The sequence below is a fragment of the Ambystoma mexicanum genome, chromosome 2q (assembly GCF_040938575.1).
Source record: "Ambystoma mexicanum isolate Mex_15411 chromosome 2q, UKY_AmexF1_1, whole genome shotgun sequence".
Taxonomy (NCBI): domain Eukaryota; kingdom Metazoa; phylum Chordata; class Amphibia; order Caudata; family Ambystomatidae; genus Ambystoma; species Ambystoma mexicanum.
In genome coordinates, this window is record NC_090924.1 from 1,130,654,192 (window position 1) to 1,130,677,895 (window position 23,704).

General features: G+C 45.4%; 1 protein-coding gene across 1 annotated transcript in view; it reads right to left on the bottom strand.

Moving 5' to 3' along the window:
* Positions 1–1,207: 1,207 nt before the first annotated feature.
* HDAC9 (histone deacetylase 9) overlaps positions 1,208–23,704 on the bottom strand; it is a 497,607-nt gene continuing 475,110 nt past the window's right edge. Inside the window, exon 12 of the mRNA XM_069648491.1 lies at positions 1,208–2,175. Within this exon, the coding sequence (XP_069504592.1) occupies positions 2,173–2,175 (3 nt within the window). The 3' untranslated portion in view covers positions 1,208–2,172. The remainder of the gene's footprint in view (positions 2,176–23,704) is intronic.

The window sequence follows — 23,704 nt, forward strand, 5'->3', positions numbered from 1 at the left end:
TCTTTGTAAGCTAGCCTCGTTGGTCTTGTGGATGTTAGTCTGTGAAATCTGTTAGTCAGATAGGTAGGGGCTGCATTGTTAATGGATTTATGGGTGAGTGAGGCAGTTTTTAAGGATATTTTATCTATAATGGGGGTCCAGTTGTGTTGTTTGCTGTATGTTGTGATGTGGTCTCTTCTTCCTCTCTTCTCAGACAGGAATATTTGCTGCAACAAACCCACAGTGAATTAATTCTAATCCACTCTGGTCAACAGCAGCTGCATTTCTGACACTTCCATTATGAGTGTCCCTAGACAGACATAGTTGCAGAAAAGGCGCCCTTTTAATGGAAGTAACAGGGCCAGGACAGTGCTCATTCTTGGTAGTCCACACAATAGACATGTTTGATTGGGTAACTCATCAAACATTCCTATGATCATCCATTGACAATCGTAGACGGCGCATCAGGAATGGTACGTTACATATTGTGTGACTGTGCATAGAGATGTCCTTCAAATGAAGTATTTAATATTTAGATGCGAGCACCTTGGCAACCCATATTTGTAAGGTTTCATGATAATGTGTTTCCTGAAGTCAAGTGCCTAAGATATGCACATTGATGTACACATCAACATGAATGGCATAACATATTTCCTTGATAAATCTTTGCAGTAGATAGAAAATGCAAGTCCATGATAAACAATAATCCCCATAGTTTGCACCACTGTGGCAACACAAATATAACAATCAAGACTGGAGAGCAATAATAAAGTCAATGATAAACAATAATCCCCACAGTTTGCACCTTTGTAGCAACACACGTATAACAATCAAGAATGGAGGGCAATAAGAAAGTTGCTGATGGTATCACACATGGGAGGGATGCGTGATACCGGCTGTGTCCATTCGATATTTCAGCAGACTTGGTGGGTCATCCTGCTGGAATGTGTCATTCTGATCGTGGTGTTCCATGCAGAATAGTTCATGTCAAAGAACATTATTTTCCTTATGAGCATAACATTGAAACTGCACCATCAAATCTCTGCCCTCAGAATAAAATGATGGACCTAACACCTCTTTGCACCCAGGTCTTCTTTCATATGCAAACAAAGAAATGGAACACAATAATTTCAGAAGATAATTGGTTCTATGGAGTGATTTGTAAGATCGCAGAGTGTTGCTTTGGTGTTGTATATGTCCACAAAGAAAAGGCCAATGTACAAATGTATGGAAGAATAATAAAGAGTAATATTTATTTAGGGGTGTGAAACAGTACTTGCGCGTAATTTAACACATACAGACATACATACATACATATATCATTCTGATCTCATCAAGCATTGAAACATTCCACCAGGTCCCATCGGTGAGTCATTAGTAGGCATGTCTTACCATATGATAGCAGATCGTCTATAGCCCTGACATTTGAAATTGGTTTATAATGGACTTGCAAAACCATACTAAGTCGTGTAACATATTTGAGCCTCTGTTCGGCTGCAGAAAGAATGTGTGCATTCAGAGTTCCCTCCATTGAATATATCATTTAGTCTTGCCATGGGTTTGGCACAAGTCTCTTGTGTGAAATGTTCGACATTAGCTAAACTCCCACTCTCTGGCAGAGTATCATAGTTATCCAAGTCCAGTTCCGCTCCTCCAATATTGCATGACTAGCAAGGTCCATGGTGATTCTGCATGTTTTTCCATGGACCCACAAAACATGGGTTCTTATTATTTTTTAGTTCACACACAGAGGCATAAGAAGGGACAGAGCCTAATGATTGCACAGCTAGAGGTCATTTTTCAGCCAGGTACAATAAACAGATGCAGTGCTAAAATGTGGCCATACACTGGAGGACTTGCCAAAAACCAACTAATTACAAAAGCTGGCAATATCCATCAGTAACTTGTTCCTTCAAATGATTTCCTGGATTTTTGAAAATAGCCATGTTCTTCACTGCTCCATTGATTAACATTGCAGATCAAGTTGCTGTCGACGCGCTATTGGTCAGTGAGCACTCGGCTTACAAATCCCCTCACTTCATTTCATTACTGCTGGCTGCTCTATCGATCTACATTATACAGGGCGCGTTTCCGCAGGCTCGCCGCGATGCTCCTCTCTGGGTTTCACATTCTGTCTGGCCAGATGGATGGAGATTGCCAGTTCCTGGTCCCGCTCTAGTGTGGGCAGCCATGTCACTGAAAAAGAAAATTGATGAAATATCCATGCAAGGTACACCCATCAAGACAATTATGTTACTTTTCAAATATTTAGAAGGTACATTTGGGCACGGCCCTCAGCGGAGTTCAGGTCAACATTCAACTGCTATGCAATTTGAGTAAACCAATCAAATGTAACTAGTGAGGGTGAAAACAAACGCAGGGCTATATTGCTGTGCATCTGGGAAGTATAATTAAATTAGAAAAGCAGATATTTAAATGGATGTTCTATATAGCGACAAGAGAAATATTGATTACATTTGCACAAAGGATGTGATTGCAAGACAACATGGAAATGCCTTTGAGGATGTGGCATAACAGCAGGTACACAAGAACGCGGATCATCAGTACATTGCTAACTACCAACAGAGGCACTGTTGCATTTGTGTGTCTACTATCCATGAGGGGTACACTTACTACGATTTGTTTCTAAGCTTTTGAACCATGCGAATTCCCACTACATGATCAGACGTAACTAGCCGCAGACCATCCATGACAGTGATTGACTCTGTCTGTAACTGGAGTGCTGGCAAGAGGCTTTAGTAAATCACTTCCAACTAGGAACCTACTAGTTAGAATTAACAATACAACTTCAATGGACCACACCAAGGTTCTAGGTAAAATGAAGGCAAGCAAACTGAAACAAAAAACATGGATCTAGTTATAGGGGGGGATCAATTTGCCACTCATTTTTGTTGAAAAAAAGCAGTGTAATGTCAGGATCAAAAAAGAAAGGTTTGGGATTTAGGAGGAGGAAGATGTAGATTACAAAATCAAAAACAAGTACATCATCAGAAAGTGCGTGCAAAAAATGGCAGACGGGACGCTTACGGGCCAGGATGGAGATGGGTAAGCTGGATCAAGGCCATAAGAGCAGAACACGTATAAAAGTTGGATTAGAAAGACCTTTATATTTTAAAAATAAAATAATACAACAAAGGAATCAATGTGTTTGTTGCAGCAATATTTTAACTTACTACCTCACACACTCGGATCACACTTGTCTTGTTATGTTTCATGTGCTCACAGCACTATCATCTCCATTGCGTCTTCTGTTGTGGATCCAATAACATTCAAAGGCTCTCGACTCCATGAAAGGTGTGACTCCATAATGTAACAGAAGTAGTTTTTTCATTCAACTATTCCTGCACTCTCACTCTTTGTTTTGTAAGTGTAATGTTAACCTGAGTCCCTAAACAAGCATTGGGAAAGCCAATATGTGTGGCATTTGAATAGACCTGGCACACACAACGGCCAGCTTGCGTAATCATGTGCTCAGGTACTAACATAGCTTTGTCTAGTCTTCACGTCGATTTTACAGGTATTGCTGCGATATACAATATATATGTGGTTTATTGCCAAATCAGGTAGTCATACTGTTGCCAGATCTTGTCATCAAGAGTCCAGGCGCTCGCAACATTGCCATAGAATTCCCAGGGACTTGCACCATTAACAGGGACTGCCATCAAATGCCCCGGGGCTCACATATTCCAAGTATTGTGAAGCTGATGTGGGAAGAAGGAAAACGCTTCACTGCTGCACTGCTCCTCCACCCATCACACTGTAATGGTACACGTTGGTCTCCCATGCCACGGGAAGCCTGCACGTCACAGCATCCTGTGTACCCTTTTACGAGATACATCTTTGCATACTTTGCTTACGATGCACTACTTGGACCAAGCAATTAAGTCCCCCTCTTCCATGTATGCAACAGGAGTTGGCAATGAATGGTTGCACCAGGAACCAGTCGAGACTACAGGGCCTTACTGTTCGAAAGTATGTAATACTCTAATCTTCATACATTTTCTCCACTTCCGGTAACATGTACTAAAAGGTCACAGGTTAGCTTTTCACTCACTGCATTCACTGTAATCATTAATGCAGATTCCTGGCCTTTCTTTCTACCCTTTATTGGGGTGCGATCACATTCACTGCAATGTGTTCTTCCCAATTATAAATGCAAATGTGCTACCACCTCTCGGAAGATCTGCCATGAGGTTAAAGAGACCACAAAGAGAGTAGATGTTTCCTTCAACCACCTACATTCACCCCCCCCCCCTCCCCGGGGTGGCACTTCAACTCCTGTGGGGTACGCTTCCTCGTTGATGAAAAGGGTGTAAAACACTGAGGTTTTTATCCATGATATCCTGATAAAGGGTTGTTATTTTGTATATTTCTTTTAAGTCTTATCTTTTATTACTGGGCTGGGGCAGACACAGTGTGAAATGGAGAATGCTAATTGCCCCTTTCTCTGACAAGTCACTGGCAAGGAGCCATTGGCATTCCAAAGCCCCTTATTGGGTGTAAACACCACAGTAAATGCCTGCACCACATAAGCCTGATTTTATTTTTCTAGCTAGTCTGCTATGTGTCTAAGTTGACATGAAAACACTTTTCTTTGCTGACCACACTCACATTACCTCAGATCCGTGTGAGGTATGCACCCTGGATGTGAACATGCATCTCTTGCAAGAGTGACATTTTGGGAAAACAAAATCAAAAAGCATATGCCCCTGCCGGCAGGGACGTCATTTAGGGGTTGCACCTGCGACCCCTCAGGTCTCCCTCGCTACCCCTGTGGTCTCCCTTGCTACCCCTGAAAAAACATTGTGTTTTTTTTGTTTAAATGGAAGCTCCTGGGCTGGGGCCATCACCATGTGGCTCTTTTCTTTCTGAAGTGGCTGGCATTCTTGTTTAGGCCACTTAAAAAAAAGGGGGTTCCACAAGAGTACCACTTTGAGCTGTGACCTTAAACAAGAAAGAAAAGGAATAACAAATAATTTGTCTTTCTGGAGTTCTATACAATAATTGATACACTCATTAAAGGTTTATTTCAGGCACACTTCAGAGGGTGAGTCACCTATTTAGTCTGTGATTAAACACCACAAATTCACAATGCAGACAAACACTTCCAAAAAGCATCTAGCATAGAATAAGCATCCATTTTGGACTATCTATTTTGCTTTTTGCAAGTTGCAGTTATGGCATGTTTATTGTGTGCTGTTGTCTCTGTCATGATCATCACAAGACATTCCATCTTGGTGTCCTCGGTCACTTGACAAAATCTTTGTGCCTAAAAGCGTGTGTACATTGCAGAAGTGTTTGACCATAGCACATAAAGTGGCCCTTGATTTCATTGTGCCACAATGAATGCCTTCTTGTATTGTAATGTGTCTATCTTTCCTATCTCCATGGCATGCTGTTTAGGATGTTTGTTTGCATGTATGAGGTAACAAATGCCCAGAGTATGGGAATGCCGTGTGAGGCCAACCTCTGAAGCCTGGCTTGACATTTGGCCAGTTTTGCACCAGACCTGCAGATTAACTGGCCTGCTGTTAAATCTGCTAGCAGTTTAATGGTATCCACTACAGAATGTAATCTGCTCTCTGACTCTGAGAACATTCAGACATGTAATTGCTCATTTCACTACAGCCAGTAAGATAGCTCAGTGGGTTGAGTGCTCGTTGCAGCGATGTGTGTGTGATCAACAGGTTGCAGGTTCGATTCCCAACAAGGCCAACTCAGCCAATCATTCTTCTGAGGTTGATAAATGCGTACCAACACAGGTTGGGTGATATTTGTTCTATATAAATTGCAAAAGCTTAAGTGCTTTATATTAAAACATCATTATCGTTTGACTTTGGACGTCTGCTTGCATTCACAGTAATTTGGTAATATGGGCCTATACGCACTGATATTAATGATACATATGGTGATCCATTCTTGTATGAAATGTAAATCACATAACAGTGATATCGTAACCATATTTGTCATAGTGTACTTAGGAACAAGGCTATGTGATGCACTTCCTGTTTTATCAAGGGGTGAATAATCGTATTCCATCACTTCCCGTGATGTCACTTTAGGGTGAGATCAAATTACATCACAGATGTAATCAGAGGTCAAGGGTCATGTGATATCACTTCCACTACCACTGGCATTTCGGTGAAATGACTTCCCTGCCTGCTGGCTTCGAAGTCGAATGAAAGACTAAGTGACCCCACACATTTTCCAATGGGGTCTTGCCATTATAAAATGCTTCTGTGATTTAGGCATTAATTGTTCAACCTTTGATTGATCATTGTTTAACATTTTACGGTCAGGAGGATGTATTCATTGTTGCACATGTGTTTGCATGCAAACTAATTTTATTTAGAGAATTTGGTAAATCTATGGATGACTTTGGTAAACATGTATCCCTAATTAATGTAATAAAGATACTTTTTGTACTGATAATTCTGTCAAAGGAAAACCATGGGCATATTCTGGTCTGACTGGAGAGAGTTTTTTTTTTTAATATCATATTTTATTGGTTTTATAACATACAACCACTGGTCCTTACCGGGCCAGATCACAATAACAACTACAATAACATTCGAAGGAATACGTGCTCATACAGATCACATACAATACATGTTTTATGGTAAGTTCTCCATTGCCATGTTCATATCCCACATTCTACGGTGTTATGTTATTAAAGATTTCAAAGTTCACATTATATCTTCCCATCGTTGCCAAATCTTGTCCACTTTTTCAGGGCATCCCCTGGCTTTATATACTCTCCTTTCTATGACGATGGCTAATATTTGGGCATTCCCATAATGTGTGGAAGAAGGTTCCTTCCACTCTATGGCAGCGTAAGCACTTAGGTTCTGTTATTTTACCCCAGCGATACAGGGCAACCCTCGGATAATAGATCCTGGGTAATATTTTCAGTTGGACTAGTCGTAACCTGGTTGATATGTTTTAAGCCGTACCAGTTCTTGTGTGGCAAAGGAGGTGATGACACTGTACATCACTGTGGTGACTTTTGCCTGGATGTGGTCTGTAACTATGTTTCGTTCTAGTGGAGTACCATCTGACATGTCAGAGAGGGTAGGGAGGTGCTGTTGTAGTGCATGCCAGAGCTGTGTGTAGTGGTATCTTTCCGCTTCTGGGAGGTTAAAAGACAGAATCAGTCCATCGTAGGGTCTGATAGTACCATCTACTATAATGTCTCCCACTTTTTCTATACAACATCCCACTCACACTGGCCATTTCAGCAATTTAGCTACTTCAATGAGATTTCTATTGTTACATAGCGGTTGTATTGGCGTGACTTTGTCCCCCACAACCTATAAAAGTATGTGATTCTGCCCAGATGCGAGACGTCTGTGATGCCATTTTTCAGGGGTTTACTCTGGGTGTTGCAGCATATAGTTCCAGGGAAGGTGATGCTCGTACATGCGGTATTCTGGCTTCCGCATGCAGTGCATCATTTATTACCGACAACTGGCTAGCCCAGTAGTATGTTTATAGCCTTGGCAGGCCAATGCCGCCTTCCCATATCGACCGTTGCAGTGTTTGAAGGGCTATTCTCGGGCGTCCACCTCCCCATAGGAGCTTTCTGAGTGTGCAGTCTATTTTTTGGAACGTCTTCACAGGTATATGCAGAGGGGCATTCTGGAGTAGATATAAGTAACAAGGAAGTGTCAGCATTTTAAACAGTGCAGCATGACCTAGCAGGGTCAAGGGTAGGGGCATACAATGATGCACATCCCCTGCAAAATGCTCTGTGATGGGTTGTAAGTTGTTAAGTGTGTAATCATTGAGGTTTCTTGTGATCTTGATACCCAGGTATTGGAAGTGATCGGGGGCTATTCTATATGGGCAGGGCTCGGGGGCCTCCATACCTAATTGGTTTAGTGCAAATAGTGTGGATTGGACCACTTCACTTTTAGGCCACTAAAGGTCCCGTATTTTTGGAGTAGCTGTGTCACTACTGGGCATGTCACCTTGGAGTCTCGCAGATATATCAATAAGTCGTCTGTGTACATTGAGACTTTGTCCTCCCATTCTGGCCTGCCTGGGATGCCTCTCCATGTATATGTTTCTCTCAGTAGCTGAGCCAGTGGTTCCATGGCCAGCGCAAAGAGGAGGGCTGATAGGGGGCAGCCTTGCCGCGTCCCTTTTCCCAAGGCAAAGGATCGTGATGTCCAGCCATTCACTATGACTTCGGCCTTTGGTGTGTTGTACAGTAGTTGGACCCAGGATAGGAATTGTTCTCAGAACCCCATTTTACGCATGATCCCCCAGAATGCCCCCCAGTGGATGGAATCGAATGCCTTTTCAAAGTCTATTGCGAGTACTCCTAAGGGAATATTCAGGGTCTGGGCACGTTCAATGACTAAGTGTATTCTCCTTATGTTCATTCTTGTGGATCTACCGGGCATGAAGCCACATTGATCTGGGTGAATCAGAAATGATATGATCTGCTGTAGGCGTGTCGCTAGCAATTTGGCCAGTATCTTCGCCTTGCTGTTAATGAGGGAGATCGGCCTGTATGAGCTACAGTTATCAGGGGGTTTGTCTGCTTTAGGTATTACAATTATCGTAGCTTTCCTTAGGGCCGCTGGCAGGCGCCCTGTGGTTTGGGCCTGTTGGTACCTTTTGAGTAGGTGGGGGGCCAGTTCATTCCCGCCTATCTTTTTCCAGGTTTCTATGGGAAAGCCATTTGGTCCGGTTGTCTTTCCGGATTGGAACTGCATCATGGCTGCTGTAATCTCTCCCTCTGTGATTTCCCTTTCTAGGTTAGCAATTTGTTCGGCACTTAGGGACTGGAGGGTGATTTCCTCCAGTAAACAAAACTATGCACTCGTAATCCCCCTGAGACCTCTGAGATACTGGAGGTCTCAGGGGGAGCCGCAGTTGCTTTGTATAGCTCCTCGTAGTATCTTGCAAACTCTTCAGCTATATCCGCGTCTGCCAATTTTGGGGTCTGATTGCTCTTACTTGGTTGTGGCCCTCATCCCTCCATTCGAGCCAGGCTAGCATCTTCCCCGCCTTGTCACCTGTTTCATAAATTCTGGCTCTCATTGCTCTATGTGCCTGTTTGGCATTATCCAATTTAATGTTTTGTAGTTTTTTTTGTTTAGCCAGAACCAAAACTCTGTTTGTGTCAGGACAGTCCTGGGTTAGATGTGTCTTTCCTGCTTGTTTTAACTTTGCCTCTGCCTCCTTCAGTGATTCTAGGTATATTTTCTTTTGTGCTGCTGTCCAGGAGATGATTTCCCCTCGTATCACCGGTTTATAGGCTTGCCACAGTATAACAGGACAGTCCACCGATCCTTCATTCAGTTCAAAGTATGTTGTGGTGGCATTTTGTAGGTGTTGTATTAGTTCAGGGGAGCCTTGGTGGTAGTTGTTCAATCTCCATACCGGTGGGGGGGGGGGCTGGTTTGCCTGTCGTAATTGACATGAGTAGAGGGGAGTGATCCGAAATGCCTCTTGGGAGGTATTCTGCTTGTGTTGCTCTATGTATTATTGCTGCTGGCACAAAGAAATAGTCTAAACATGACAGCGATGCATGTACCCCAGAGTGGAAGGAGTATTCTCTTTCTTCAGGATGCAGGTCTCGCCACACGTCTCTGATACCAAATGCTTCCACGAATGAGGCCAGGTTGGTTCGGCGGTTGGGGTCTCTGTTGCGTAGGTGTGTGCGATCCTGTATTTTGTTCATGACATCATTGAAGTCGCCTCCTAGGACCAAGGTGTCAGAGGTATCACTGGTTAGCAAGGGTGTTATATCTTATATTAGCGTGGTTTGTAGTGCTGGTGGGGTATAGATCGCCAACAGGGATATTGTTTTGTTCCAGAGCGTATCTGTGACCTACGTAAATCTGTCCCTAGTTTTTTGTGTTGTTTTTGAGAGGGTAAACAGCAGTCTTTTGTGTATTAATATCAGTACCCCTCTGGCTCCCATCGTGAAGCCTGCCTGTATTGTTGCACGATAGTTGGAACACTTGAATAATGCATTGGTTGTACCTGCCAGGTGAGTCTCTGTTAGGAAGGCTATATCTGGGCTATGCCTATTCAGGAACTGTCGTACTAGTCGTCTTTTCAGGCTGTTTCCTAGGCCATTTACATTTCAGGTAAAAGGTTTTAAGGCCGAGTCTTATTGTCTTGCAGAGTTATGTTAGCAGTCATGGTTACGGGTAACAGTGAAGCCTCCCGGAGTGGGGGCGTTGCTTACGCTTGTCTTGTGGCAGGGAACAATGGTCAGTGTTTGATTAACACCTGGTTTATGTAGGTTTCGGTGTTCCATTGAGCTTTTCCATCTTTTGAACATATATCCAACTCCCTCCTCCCCATACTTTGCCCCCAACTGAAGCATCTATCGCCCCTTTATAACTTAAACACTTAATTAAACAAAACTATGCACTCGCAATTTTCATGCAATGATTCGCAAACTTCAAGTCGCTTATAATAATAACAACTCTGTTCTGATTCTGTATCGCCGTCTGTATTCAGACAATGGAACTTGGCAGTCTGGTACTTTTGCCTAGTGCTATGCGTACGTTTTCTGGTCAGGGGGGTGGGTTGGGTTTGGCTGCCAGCCGTTGTGTGTTTTATGAACTGTAGATCAGTTTTGAAGCTGGGCTTCACTGTCTTTACATTCCAGTGGTCCTGTTTGCTTTGTCTGTTGACGTTTCCTATCATGAATTTTCCTGTTGTGGAATTTCTTTCTGCTGCTGTTGGGGTCTGATGTCTGGTGGTCTCTCTGGATGTGGTCTATTGCGTTCGCCCCCCGATTTCCTCCTTGTGCTCCAATCACCTTCTATATGTCGTTCTGCCCAATTCCATGCTTCTTTAGGGTCTGTGAAATGCACCGTTGGGCCGTTATGGAATATTTTTAGTTGAGCAGGGAAGATTAGACCATATTTGGTTCCCAATGATCGCAGACGTCTTTTGAGTGGGTCAAATGATTGACGCACTTTTTGCACCTCTCTGGTGAAGTCAGGGAAGAAAGCGATTTTAGAGCCATTATAGGTGATGGATCCTTTTGTCCTTGCCATTTTCAGTATGGCATCTCTATCCCTATAATTTAGGAATCTTGCGATGACTGCGCGCGGCGGTGCACCTGGTGCAGTTCTGCCAGTGGGATGCGATGTGCCCGCTCAATAAAAAAGAATTTGAAGAAGGATTTCATATCATATGTGTCCGTGAGCCATTTCTCAAGGAATAGTTCCATGCATGCCCCTTCCGCCTTCTTAGGGAGGCCGAGGATGCAGATGTTGTTGCACCTCGACCCTCCCTCACTTTCATCCACTCTTCCTTCCAGAGTTTTAATACGGTCTAACATGCTAGACATCTGATGGTTGACCCCCCGCAGATTTTCTTCGGTCTCCGAGATGCGTGCTTCCGCCTACCCGGTGCGTGCAGTTAGCTTTTGCAGGTCATGTCTCAATAGGGATACTTCGACACCAATACTGTCCATTTCCTTCTCCATTGATGTTCTGGAGCTGGCAATGGCACCCATCACATCTCTGAGGGAGATGTCGTCTTCTGTATTCTCTAGTTCAGTTGACGCCGACCTTTCCGGCGAGCGAGACAGTGGTGTGGTCGTATATTGTTCTATCCTGCTTTGTGTGGAGGTTTTCCTGGGCTTATCTTTCCCCATGTTGTGAGGTTGTTGTTGTAGCGTGGGGATTAGTTTCGTTTCGTGGGGGGGGGGGGTGTTTGGCAATCTTGTCCCACAGGTGTTCTGGATTTGTTGTCCACGGGGTCGCAAAAGCCCAGCGGGAGGCGGTGTTGAGGGATTGCACGGTGAGGGCTTTTGGTTTGTTGATTCTGCTCTTTGCCAGGAGTGACTTCAGCCTGCAGATCACTGTTTACAGATGTGTTTGTTATAGTTTACACGTTTGTGTGTTCCTTCCCTGTGTTCAGCATAGTGCCTTTGCTATTTACAGGTGTGGAGTGGTTATTCCACTTGTTGCAGCTCGAATTTGGTAGTTATGTGCAGTATCAGTTTGCACTGGTACCTCAGTCTTGGAGGTAGAAAAGTTATTTCCTACATTTTCAGGTTGTGGGGCCCTCCTTCTTCACTCCTTAGGGGGGGGGAGAAGGTTATCGGTTCCGTCCGCTATTGCTTGATTCCCACGTTGTGGGTCTGCCAGTACACTTGGGGCACCTTTAAATATCTGCGTGTTTTGTCTCACTGTTTAGCACCCCTTTGTTTGGGTTGTAACTTGTTAGCGCTGTCTTTCTGGTGTTTCTATGGGTGACAGAGTGTCCCAGGGTTGGTTTCACTTTGAATCAGGGGGTGAGTTCAGTTTTCCATTGTGCACTTATGCATTCGTGTCACCCGACGCTCGGTGTGTCTTGTTGTGAGGCGGTACAGAATGTGTAGACACACGGCTGGTCGGTGGTATATGTTGGCAGCCCACCACCGTCTTCCCGTTCTAGCTCATCCGATCTCGTTTCCCCAATCCGTGTTAGACCGGGTGTTTGGGCAGGAGTTCAACCATAACAGGTTTCCCCTCACGATGTTCCCCCGGCAGTGTTCAGAGTCCACTTCCCACCTCCCACTCTCCTTACCGGAATGTTCATGGTCTGGGCTCCGGCCACCGACGGCATGAACATGTCAGCAGGCGCTCAACGTTACACAGAGCGCCCGCGACCACTCGGTGTGACTGCTTGAGGGAATGAGGCTGGGAGGCTCGATGCTGATCACCACGTGAGACAGCTCTCTCTTTAACGCCATCACCTGTGGTCTGCAGATGTGCGGGTCCACGCAGGGGCCAGGGGACGCTCTCTACCTCCAAACACTAGGGCGAGTGTGCGTCAGTGTCCGCCTACAGGGTTCCAGCGGCTGTACGTTTGCAGCTTCGCTTCAGCGGGCGTCAGGATGTAGAACATTGCTACGTTTGCGCTCAACGGCCATCTTGGATTTCTTGTGATCTGGTCACTTCATTTTCCTTTTGCTGATTTCTTCGGATTTGGCCAACAGTTTTTGCTCAGGTTAAAGCATATAGGGCCGGCTTTATTCCGCTACTGGAAAAACCTTTTTTTCTTCGTTTGCAGTTGTTATTTGGGCAGGATATTGCAGGAAACGGCTGCCGGCCTCGGGAGCACCGAAGAATCACATCTCCATGCCGTGCCCATTGGCCACGCCTCTGAGTGGAGAGAGTTTTAGATTGCTCACAGAGCTCTTGGAAAACTATTTTAGATGAAATCAAATGCCAATCAGGAGCCAAATTATCAAAGATTTACATTGGTGCTAAAAAGTGAGCGAATGCTTTGATAATACAAAATGGAGCAAACAGATGTTGTCACAATCCATATTATCTAAAAACGTTTGCACGTGGGTAAACATTAAGCATGCTGTTTTTTTACTATGCTTGCTGCATAACATACAACAAAAGGTGCCTGCTAAATTTTCCTTTATGTTATGCAGCACACATAAAAAAAAACAGCCTGCTCCTATTTTCCCAGGTGAAAACGTTTTAGATTATACTAATTGGGGCTAAACCTTTTTGTATCATTTCACTGTTATTAGTCAACAGTTAGCTGTGCCATGGGCCATAATGTGCTTCTTAACAAACCTGTTTGTTGGCTAGCAGCTTGGCCCGGACCAGACAATGTTTTTGGAAGTCTGCATATGCCATGCTCTAATAGCTTGTTGTACGTAGTGTGTCGATGCTGTATTTCTTATGGCAACATGCTGTGCATTTTGTTGCATGACAGCAATGTGATACACATGTTTACTGTAGACACATTGCACGACTCCACATTTCTTTTTCTGTCCATGTGCAGGTGAGGAGGCACCAGATGCAGAGAGGAGTAAGAGGATGAAGAAGAGTCTGTGGTGCTTCAGACCACCAGTGGAGGACGTGGCGTGGCAGGCCATAAGAATTCACTGGTGCTACAGACCACCCGAGCCATGCTGCAGACCCTTCTGACTCTTTTGACTGAAGTAGCTCTGATGTTGAACCGGATCTGCAGTCCTCAATGCCGGCCGTGGGTGAGTGTACCAATGGGTGAAGAAGCTGGGGCCCGTGTGTCTGCAGGGGGTCAGGTGCCTTCACAAGGCCAGTCAGTAGTGTCACGCCCGTCTGCGATGGCTATGGCTGCAAGGCCACACTCCCATGTATTGGTTTCTTGCCCTGGGGCAGATGTCCAAGGGAGGGTTGCAGTCCTGCAGCCAGAGATATGGGCATCAAATCAAGGGCCATGCTCGCTTGGCTCAGGCAAGCGTGTGCACCGCACACGTGGGGGACGTATGCTGACTGGGCAGACAGAGTGGGAGCAGCAGACATTTCATTCCGCACACTGACAGGCTCCTGCCTTTGAGAGTTTGGTGAGGGCATGGATAGGGTGGGCACTTCCATGATCCCCCCAGCAACACAGGTAGAGAAACAGCTGCAAGTAATGCGGTCCACCTGCTGCTCCCACAGGCTGCACATGGAGGCGAACATCAGGGGCCGAAAGGCTGATCTGCAGTGTCTGCAGAAATCCCTGCTGGCAGAGGGTCGGGCACACACGGAAGCCCTGAGGTGTGAGTTGTTGACCCACAGAGCTGCAATCCGTGAGGAAGAGGCAGCCAGCAGAATACTGTTCCACCAGGCTACCCTCGGCCTCCTCCTCCCCTTCCCTCATCTATGTCTGTCTGCTATCCAGGAGCGGTGTGCCACCAACGACCTCTGCCTTAATGCCAGTAAGACTGAGATTCTACTTATCGGCACCCCCTCTTCCTCCTTCCCTTCAGCTCTCTGGCCGGCCTCCCTTGGCCCTCTTCCTGCTCCCACCTGCAAGGCTAAAAACCTCAGGGTCATCTTCGACTCCACACTCTCCTTCTCTCCTCACATCTCTGACGTCTCCAAGACGTCACACTACCAGCTGCACCTCCTCAGAAGTATTCTTCCTCTCCTCTCTTTCCCCCAGAAGCTCACCGTCTCCAGAGCCTTGGTTCTCTCTAAACTGGACTATTGCAACAGCCTCTGTCTAAATATGCCTACCTCTACTCTCCACCCTCTGCAACTTATCCAAAACAGGACTGCGGGACTTGTCCTTGGCCTCAAGCCCAGGGATCTTATCTCTCCAGGACTGAAATCTCTGCACTGGATCCCAGTGGCTTCAAGGATTAAGTTCAAAACCCTCTGCATTATCCACAAGGCCTTCTGGGGCCTGGGACCGCATTACCTTCAACTCTCTATTCCTAAATACCTTCCTACTCGGGCTCTTCACTCATCTGCCTCCATCTCCCTCATGGTTAGCCGCTTCTCCAAGCAACGAGTTGGTGGTTGAATTCTTTCCTTAACCGGGGCCTCCCTCTGGAACAGCCTTCCTGCCTCCTTGAAACTTGAGGAGAACCATTTCTGGTTCCGGAAACACCTCAAAACCTTCCTCTTTGCTTCTGCTTTCTCTGCCTCTCTCCCCTGCTGAAATTCCCTGCCGATTCTGCACTGGTTACCTGGCCACCCTTTCTGATCTTGGGGCCAGGTCCCGCCTTTTGCTCACCTGCCCTGCCTCCCTGGCAACCCCCTGCACTTGGGGACTGGTTCTGTATCCCTTCAGTCCCTTTACCAGCACATATGTCTGCTCTTACCTTTCACTTGCCATCATCAGGCTATTTTATTTATCATTTGTATTCTTCTTTCCCATGAACTGCACTTTCCCCTTTCCCTTCCCCTCGCATTCTTCCCTTTCGCCCTGCCCTCGCACTTACACGATCTGAATGACACCTGGCCTAGCAGGATTGTTGTCGGTCTTCCACTGTTTTCCCCTTCCTTGACTCATCGCGCCTTGAAACACTTGTTTATAGACTTGTTATAAATGCCATATCATATCATATCAGGAGACGTTATCATTGAGGCAGACAATCGCGGAGGAACTCTATCCAACCCGTGCGGTTGTGCATAGTAATCTCCAAGCCCGCAGTCTGCTGGTGCAATCATCAGTGTCACGCATGGCGACTGCCACTGAGGACCAGGCCAGGGCACTGCATAATGAGCCTCGAGGACCACTTACACTTTCTGATTCAAGGGAGGATGGTGGTGCCAGCAGAGACATGCCTCCCGGCCCACCATAACTGTGCGTGTGGTCTGTGAGCCCATGGAGAGGTATTTATTGTTATTATTATTTTTTTACGTCCACCCATGGACGTTGACATGCACCCTGCCCCTCCCCCTCCCAGGTGGAGGTCCCACCCCTCCTGTCCATGATGGACATTTATGATTTCTTTGTTAATTTGTTTATAAGTTAGTTGAACCCAGGCCAGGATGTTCGCATTTTATTTTTGAATTGCCCTTTCCAGGCTTTATTTTTATTTTATTTTTTATTTTCCTTGAGTTGTGCAGGTAACCTCTCAAGGCCATGACGTTTGCAGTGGTGGACATGCAGACATGCATAGTGAGGTCAACTTGCATGTTTGCATGGTGTTGCACATGATGGCATGTGCAGGTAAATATGGGTTCGGTGTTTCCTCACATGTGTGCTGTGTGAATGGTACGTCACTATGCCTGCTGTAATGTCTTCTCCCATGTTGTTTCAGTAATCCGTGATGCCATGATGTGGCGGTGACTGCTGTCCCGGGGTAGACACCCTTCACCCTTTGACGTCCATGTTCCCCATGTCCTCCACCAGGCACTGGCCCTCATGTCACTAATTTGGAACTGGTGTAGGTAATGCAGGATTCACACCATGCCGGCATAGTTACCGGGTAAGCATGAGCACTGTCTTGCATGTTGAGCATGTATCATTGGTCACCATGTTTGCTCCATGTGTAACCTTACTTATATGTGCTTTGCATGCTACTATGCCGGGATGGTTATTTAAGTGGTACTCATGTCACTGTGTTACCTCCCTTGGTCAACTCATCTATGTCCGCACCTACTGTGGTGTAGTGCATGGCATTGGCCGTCTCCAATCCAGGCAGTGTACTCCATGATGCGTGTTTAACTTGGCCTTCCCTCTCAATGTCTCTCTCTCTGTGCCCTCTCTCTGTTGTGGTACGCCACACTCATGGGCAGATCCCCGTCTATGTGCTGTCATCCTCTTGCACCCTGTGGTGCTTCTGCAGTGGGTACTCTCTGCATATTTCTAGGATCCATCCATGTGTTGTCAAGGATATGCATGTTCTTTCTGTTATTATGCATGTCATTGCATTTAGGGGATGCGTCTCCCGATGGGTTGCATCGTATGCAAGGCAGGTGGGTACCCTGTGCAGGTAAGTGAAGTGAATTTGCAGATGCTTGTGTGGTGTTTGGCTGGGATTCTTACACTGTGTGTGATCACTTTGGATTATGCGCCCGAACCCAAGGGTATCACGGCATAGGTTACAAGATTACTGTGAAGCTTTCTGGTTACATGGGAAGCGAAAAAAGGTGAGAAAAACAACAACATTGACAACATCGCAGCGCATGTACAGAGTGAAGGAAGTATGGGTTTACCATAGGTACAATAAAGTGGTGAACACGGCACTTATGAAAGCATTTGAGAGATAAACAGTTTAGAATGTGTTGGACAGCCAGGTTTTTAGCAGTTTCTTGAAGTGAGTGTCGGAAGGCTCATTGCTTACATTCAGTTGGAGAGAGTTCCAAATTCTGGGAGCTGCTACAGGAAAGCTGTAACCTCCTGTCCTTGAATTCTTGAAGGGAGGTATGAGTAGGTGGGTGCTAGAGTTTGATTTTAGGGATCTCATTGAGGTTTTTTCGAGTGAGACATTGATTAAGATAGGTGGGGGTGTTTTTCGAGATGCATTTATGTGTGATGCCTCTCTTCTAGTCTGTGAGATATGGTCCCTTTTTTGGATTCCAAGCACTGCTTCGAGTGTTTTATTTTGCAGTAATTGCAATTTGGCAAACATTCTTCTTGGTGGTGCCTAGCAATAGTATGTTAAAATAGTCTAACTTAGATATAATAAGGGCTCTTGCTAGGGTAATGCAATTCTGACGGGTGAGAAATTGTCGACTGAGGGCAATGAGTTTAGCTGTATAGGCAGTGGATGAGGCTAGCGAGTTGACATGTTTGCTCATGGTGAGATTTGAGTCCAGGTACACACCTAATGTTTTGACTTGGTTTGAGATAGGAATAGCAGTACCATCTATAATAATAGATGTGTAGTCCGGAAGTAATTTTTTTCAATCGAGCTGAAGAACCTACAAATGAGGATGTCGGTCTTTTCGCCATTAAAGCATTGACTATTTGTTGCCATCCAATTTTGAATGAGAGAGTAGATTTTACACCCATATCGTCTAATGCTGCAAAGAGAAGATTTGTGTAAGCACTGTATAGCGTAGGGGAGAGGCACGATCCTTGGGGTACACCCAGAAGTACTGGAATAGGGTTGGCCGCAACCCCACCAATGGCTACTCTGGAAGTGCGCTCTGAGAAGAAGGATTTAATCCAAGAAGTTGCTTCATTTGAGAACTGAAAGTTTTTTGATAATGCTAGGCAAAGTTTGTCATGGTCCACCAGATCGAACGTAGCGGACAAATCTAGTAGTAGAAGAATGCATACATTTCCTGAGTTTCTGATAGCATCCATCTGATTTTTTTTAGATCTAATAGTGCTGTCTCTGTACTGTGTTTAGGCGAAAGCCAGATTGTCTCTCGCCTAACAGGTGATTGTTTTCTAGGTATACTAGTACCTGGGTGTATGCAATTTTATTGATTATTTTGAGAAGGAAGGGAACCGTGGTAATGGGCCTGTAGTTGGTGGGTAAGGTTGGGTTGAGTGTGGGTTTTGTTCAAGTAGGGGAGTGACCCAGGCTTCTTTGATAACTGGGAGCACAGATCCTGACTAGTTTGGTGGGAAAACTGTCTCCTTTGCAATTAGATGGTCTGAGAGAGGCAATAGTCTTAAGTGCATGTTCTTGGGTAACCAGGGTGAAGTTGAACTGGGTTGATGTAACTATATTTTCAGTAAATAGTTAGAGGGGTCTCTCTAGCATTAGGCAGTAGTTTTCTTTTAGTTGCGATTCTGTCTTGGAGGGAGTTCATTTTGGATGCTAGGGCATTCTGGATGGTGGTACTTCATGCTTTACTGGCGATAGTGGGGCTAGGAGGTGGGATGGGTGTTTCCAATTCTCTGAGATGTTGGAGGCAGCATTAGTGAAACGTAGATTCAAGGTGATGGCTTTGTGGGTAATGACTGCGAGTTTGTATTTTCTTGCGAATGCCTGTAGCTCGTTTTTCAACGTTGTGGATGGGTTTTTTCTATTTAGTTGTTTTAGTGCTCTTTTGTTTCTTCTCAGAATGATTAGTTCATCATTACACCAAGAGTTGCTTCGTTTATAAGACCTGACTAATTTGGACTTGAGTAGCGATACTTCATCAACAGCCGTTTTAGGCAGGTGGTATAAAGAAGGGAGATGCTGTCAGGGTGAGTGTTCAATATAGGCTGTACTTCAAGTAATTTGTAGAGGACATGGGCCAGGTTTTCTGAAGTGAGTTTGCGTGTATTTCTCACCATAGTAGCAATAAGTGGTAGTGTGGGTGAGTCGTGGGCTTCCGTAGTTAAGACATCAAAGCAAACTAGTAAGTGAACTGACGAGGAGATTTTAGTGATGTCTTCAAGCGATATTTTGATATTCAGGGAGAGAATCCAATCTAGGATTCTACCTTTATCACGTGTGGGAGCATTGACAATTTGGGAGAAGTGCATTTCTTGTAATGCAGTGTGGAAGGCTGTAGCTTTGCGGTCACGATCATCGTTAAATCCCAGGTTGATGTAGTAGGATGAATTTGGTCTTAGAATTAAGTAGAGGAGTAATAAGTAAGGGGATGTCTATATCAGGATGATTAGTGGAATTGGGCGCTCTATGGAATATGAGGAAATTGATGGTAGTTTTAGGGTCGGTGGAGACTTTGAGGGCTAGAAGCTTGCATCCGTCTATTTGGTCTGTTTTACAGGCTCTGAACTGTAATGTAGTTTTAGCAATAATGGCTACTCCTCCTCCCTTAGCATCTATATGGTCAGTTCTCAGAATAATATAATCCAGTAGGATAGCTAGAGTCAGTAAGGGCCCTGAGGCAGGGTGAAGCCAGGTTTCATTTGTTACCAAGAAATCTAGTTGTGTTTCTAGGATGAGGTTGTGCGTGTCAATGGCATGTGCACCTCAGGAGCACACATTCAGAAGTGCACCTTTGAGAAGCATGTTAGGGGACGAGTTTTGGGTGAAGAGGGTAGGTCTATTTGGGCTATGTCGGCAGGCTGTACTTTGGAGTGGGATTTCTGGGTTTTGCATTGATAAAAGTTAGAAATTGTGGTTTGCTTGTGATTCAGGGGGTTGGTTTTATGGTATGTGTTATTGTTTGGGGGAATCCGAGAAATGGTTGGGGATCTGCTCAGCTTTCGCATTGAGGGGAGGTGCTGGTAAGTAAGTGCAGAGAGTGTAAGTCTCCTGGATGCTCCCAGTATGGGTCGGTGAAGGGGTATGCATCTGGGTTCTGGTGCTTAGGCGCTTACAATGCGTGAGTCCTATGCATGGGGTGGCTCGTATCCTAATGGAAGAAGGGCTTGCGAGACTTGCTATGTTGGGAGGGCAGGAGGAGTGAGTTGGTTCTGAGGCTACTGTGAATTTAGGAGGAGACTGTGAGTAGGTGGAGGGTAGTTTGGCTGTGGAGTGGAAGGCTCCTGTTTCAGTCAGAAAGGGTGTGGCGCAAGAGTGAGGATGGTGTCTAGGACACCAGATGCGGGCCAGGCCTGTGCCTAGAAGGATGTACGAGCCATTAGAGAAAACCCTGGCGCATGTCAAGATGCTGTCCTGTGGGGGGGTCATGGGAAATGAAGGGGTGGAGTTTGTGAGGTCCTTGGTATACAGGACTGTATTGTAGAGTAAGCAGGTAAGAAATGTAATTTGTAACATTGCAGTAAAAGAGAACGTGGAGATCATTATTCCAAACAAATATAAATGTCTTAAACAAGCAGTAGTACATTTGGAATAAGCAATCGGTAGAACAAACTTGCGTGGCTGAGTAGCAATAGAACATAGGCAGCAGCTGTTGGTCTAGTCATAGATGGCTAACAACAGGTTAATACCAAATCTGTTGGTAGTACTATATATTTTAAAGCAGTTAGCGAGTGCGGCGATGGTCGTAGTCCCCTTGGGGATTCTAAGACCTGCGGGCAGCCATAATCGGCAAGGGATTGGGTTGAGCGAGATGAGGGGGGACCTTGATGCAAACAAAAGGTGCAATGTGGTTTAGGAAGAGTGGGGGTAGTTCCTGAGCAGCTGACAATTGTTAATTAGCACGCGATTATAGCAGTTCAGGTGACATTGTATAAGGGCGACGGAAGGACCTTACTACGCCCTCATGGGGGTTCACTGGGATTTTCAGAAGACAGTGAGCAGAGTCAGTGTCGGCAGGAGGAAGGGCATGGACGCTTATCCGAAGGATGATTGGTTTGGAGTACTTGATGAGTATGGTGGTTGCAGGGCAGGGCTGCGGCTGCTCTCGGCTCCGACAGGCTCGGGACAGGAATCTTACTTCATGTGCCTTAGTTTGTGGGCCGGCTAATGACTTCCAGCATTGCATGATTGGCTGAAGTAAACCAAATCAGCGAATCCACATTCAAGAGGGGCTTACCTTGGAGCCTTTAGGTATGCTGGTGATGTTGGGGGCACTGCTCCAGCAGCGCATGGTGAGCTCCTGCTCAGGTGGAGGCTTAGTCTGCTGTTTGTGAGGCTCGGGACAGGAGCCTTTCTTCGTGTGCCTTAGTTCGTGTGCCAGCTATCGCCTGCCAGCGTTGCGTGATTGGCTGAAGTAAACCAAATCAGCCAATCCAGATTCAAGAATTTAGTAACGTAGTGGATGGGAGATCAAGGAATTAGGTGGCAGCCATTTTAAGAAAGTTTAACCCTTATGGTTAGCTATGGTGCTTTGCACAAAAAAATTATGCGGATTCATGTTAGCGTTATAATCCAAAATCTGATTTTCAATTATTGCAGGGAACTGCACGTTCCATTTATAACACCTCTCAGTGATCCAATGATGTCACTGGGCACTTCACAAAGCCCAGAGCTTACCTTCTAGCCTTTAAGTATGCTGGTGATGTTCAGGGTACTGCTCCAGCAGCGCAGGGTGAGCTCCTGCTCAGGTGGAGGCTTGGTCTGCTGATTGGATTGATTTGTCTTGTGGGGAACCAGTACTACTTCATGGGTGCATGTTTCACAGGGTGTGTTTTTGGTGATAGGTCTGGGTGTGGTGTTGTTTCTATAGATTGGTGGGCACACTGGTTTCATATTTAAAAGTGTGGGGGTTCCAAATGAGTGGGCCTTTCTTGGGTGTGGGTGGCAGAACGACTGTTTGTGGCCTGTGACAGGTATTGATGGTTGTGCTGGTGTGTGTCTCATTGCACTTTGACCATGTGTAATGAGTGACACTTCACATCCCTTGCAATATTTGTGGTGTAATGGTTCGACAGCATATTTGGCCTCTCTTGCTTAGGGTTCCCCATTTATAGTGTGCATCCCCATTTACAAGCCACAACCATGGGACCATTGATGCACATTTTTGTGATGCTATGTTGTTTACGCACACATTACGTTTAGCAGTGTTGGTGTTTTCACATGCATGTCCCACGCATGCTGCACCATGGTGTTTGAAGCTTCAAGTTGACCGCAGATGGGTGCATGGTACTGCTGCATTCAATTGAATGCACAATTGGACCAATTGTATGCTGTCACAATGAAGTCTGCATTAACCTTGCACTTTTACGTTCCATCCTACATTTAGCATGCATTTATCCTTGCTTGCAGTATCACATTGCTTCGACTTGTGTGCTTATGTCTTCCATGGCAGTTGCCTTGGTGGCCAGTCTTCAAGTCTGACATTGGCCTCTGTGAATTGATGTGTCAAGCATGATCCTGCCTGAAGTGCAAGAGGTGAGTATTTGTGTACTTGCATTCTTCTGCTTTGCATCATGGGCTCACATGACTGTGTTCAGTGCACTGTCCCAATACTACGCAGGTGATGGCATGCCTTGTCATGTCATCAGTTGTCTTCCAGAGGTATCCCGGTTTTCTTGTGGGCTAAATGATCTGCATATGTAGTGTCTTCTCATTTTCATGCAGCATGTTGGCTGATGCATGTGTTCTCCATGTGCCATCGTCTTGTGAATGGGGATATGTGACATGCACATTTGCTGCATTCCATTGAGCGGGACAGGCAGTATGGTGGTTGTTTTTCTCAGTGTGTGTGTTTTGTGTGTTTGATTTGCATGCAGTGTGCAGGTGTTGCTGCATGTGTCATGGGACACATGTTGATGGTTGTCTTGTGAGTTGTTGTTTGCATGTGTTGTATGTCCCTGAGGAGGGCCCGTGGGTCTTGAGTTTTTGGGTGCATGGATGTGTTAGCTGCTGTTTCATTTTGTTCATTGTCTGGAAATCCTTCTGTGAGGGAATTATGGGTATTTCATGGCATGAAATTTGACTATCGACTACATGCCAAGGGGATAGGAAAGATGTGCATTTATCTTGATCATTATGGGATGGCTACTTTAGTTGCTGCATGTCTGGATGTAGCAATTCTGGCGTGTCGCAATTGTAAATTAACTTGTTAAATATTAATTTTGGATGGGGTTTATTGTGGTCATGTTGCCTAATTGAGTAACATGTGGATAGATACTATACTGCACTGCTTTTCTACTCCCCACAATAGGGACATGTTTGTGTGCATCTTGCACATTCTAGGACATGTGTGCAGCTATATGGCAGTGTGCTTGGTGCATTTTGAGTCCATGTTAA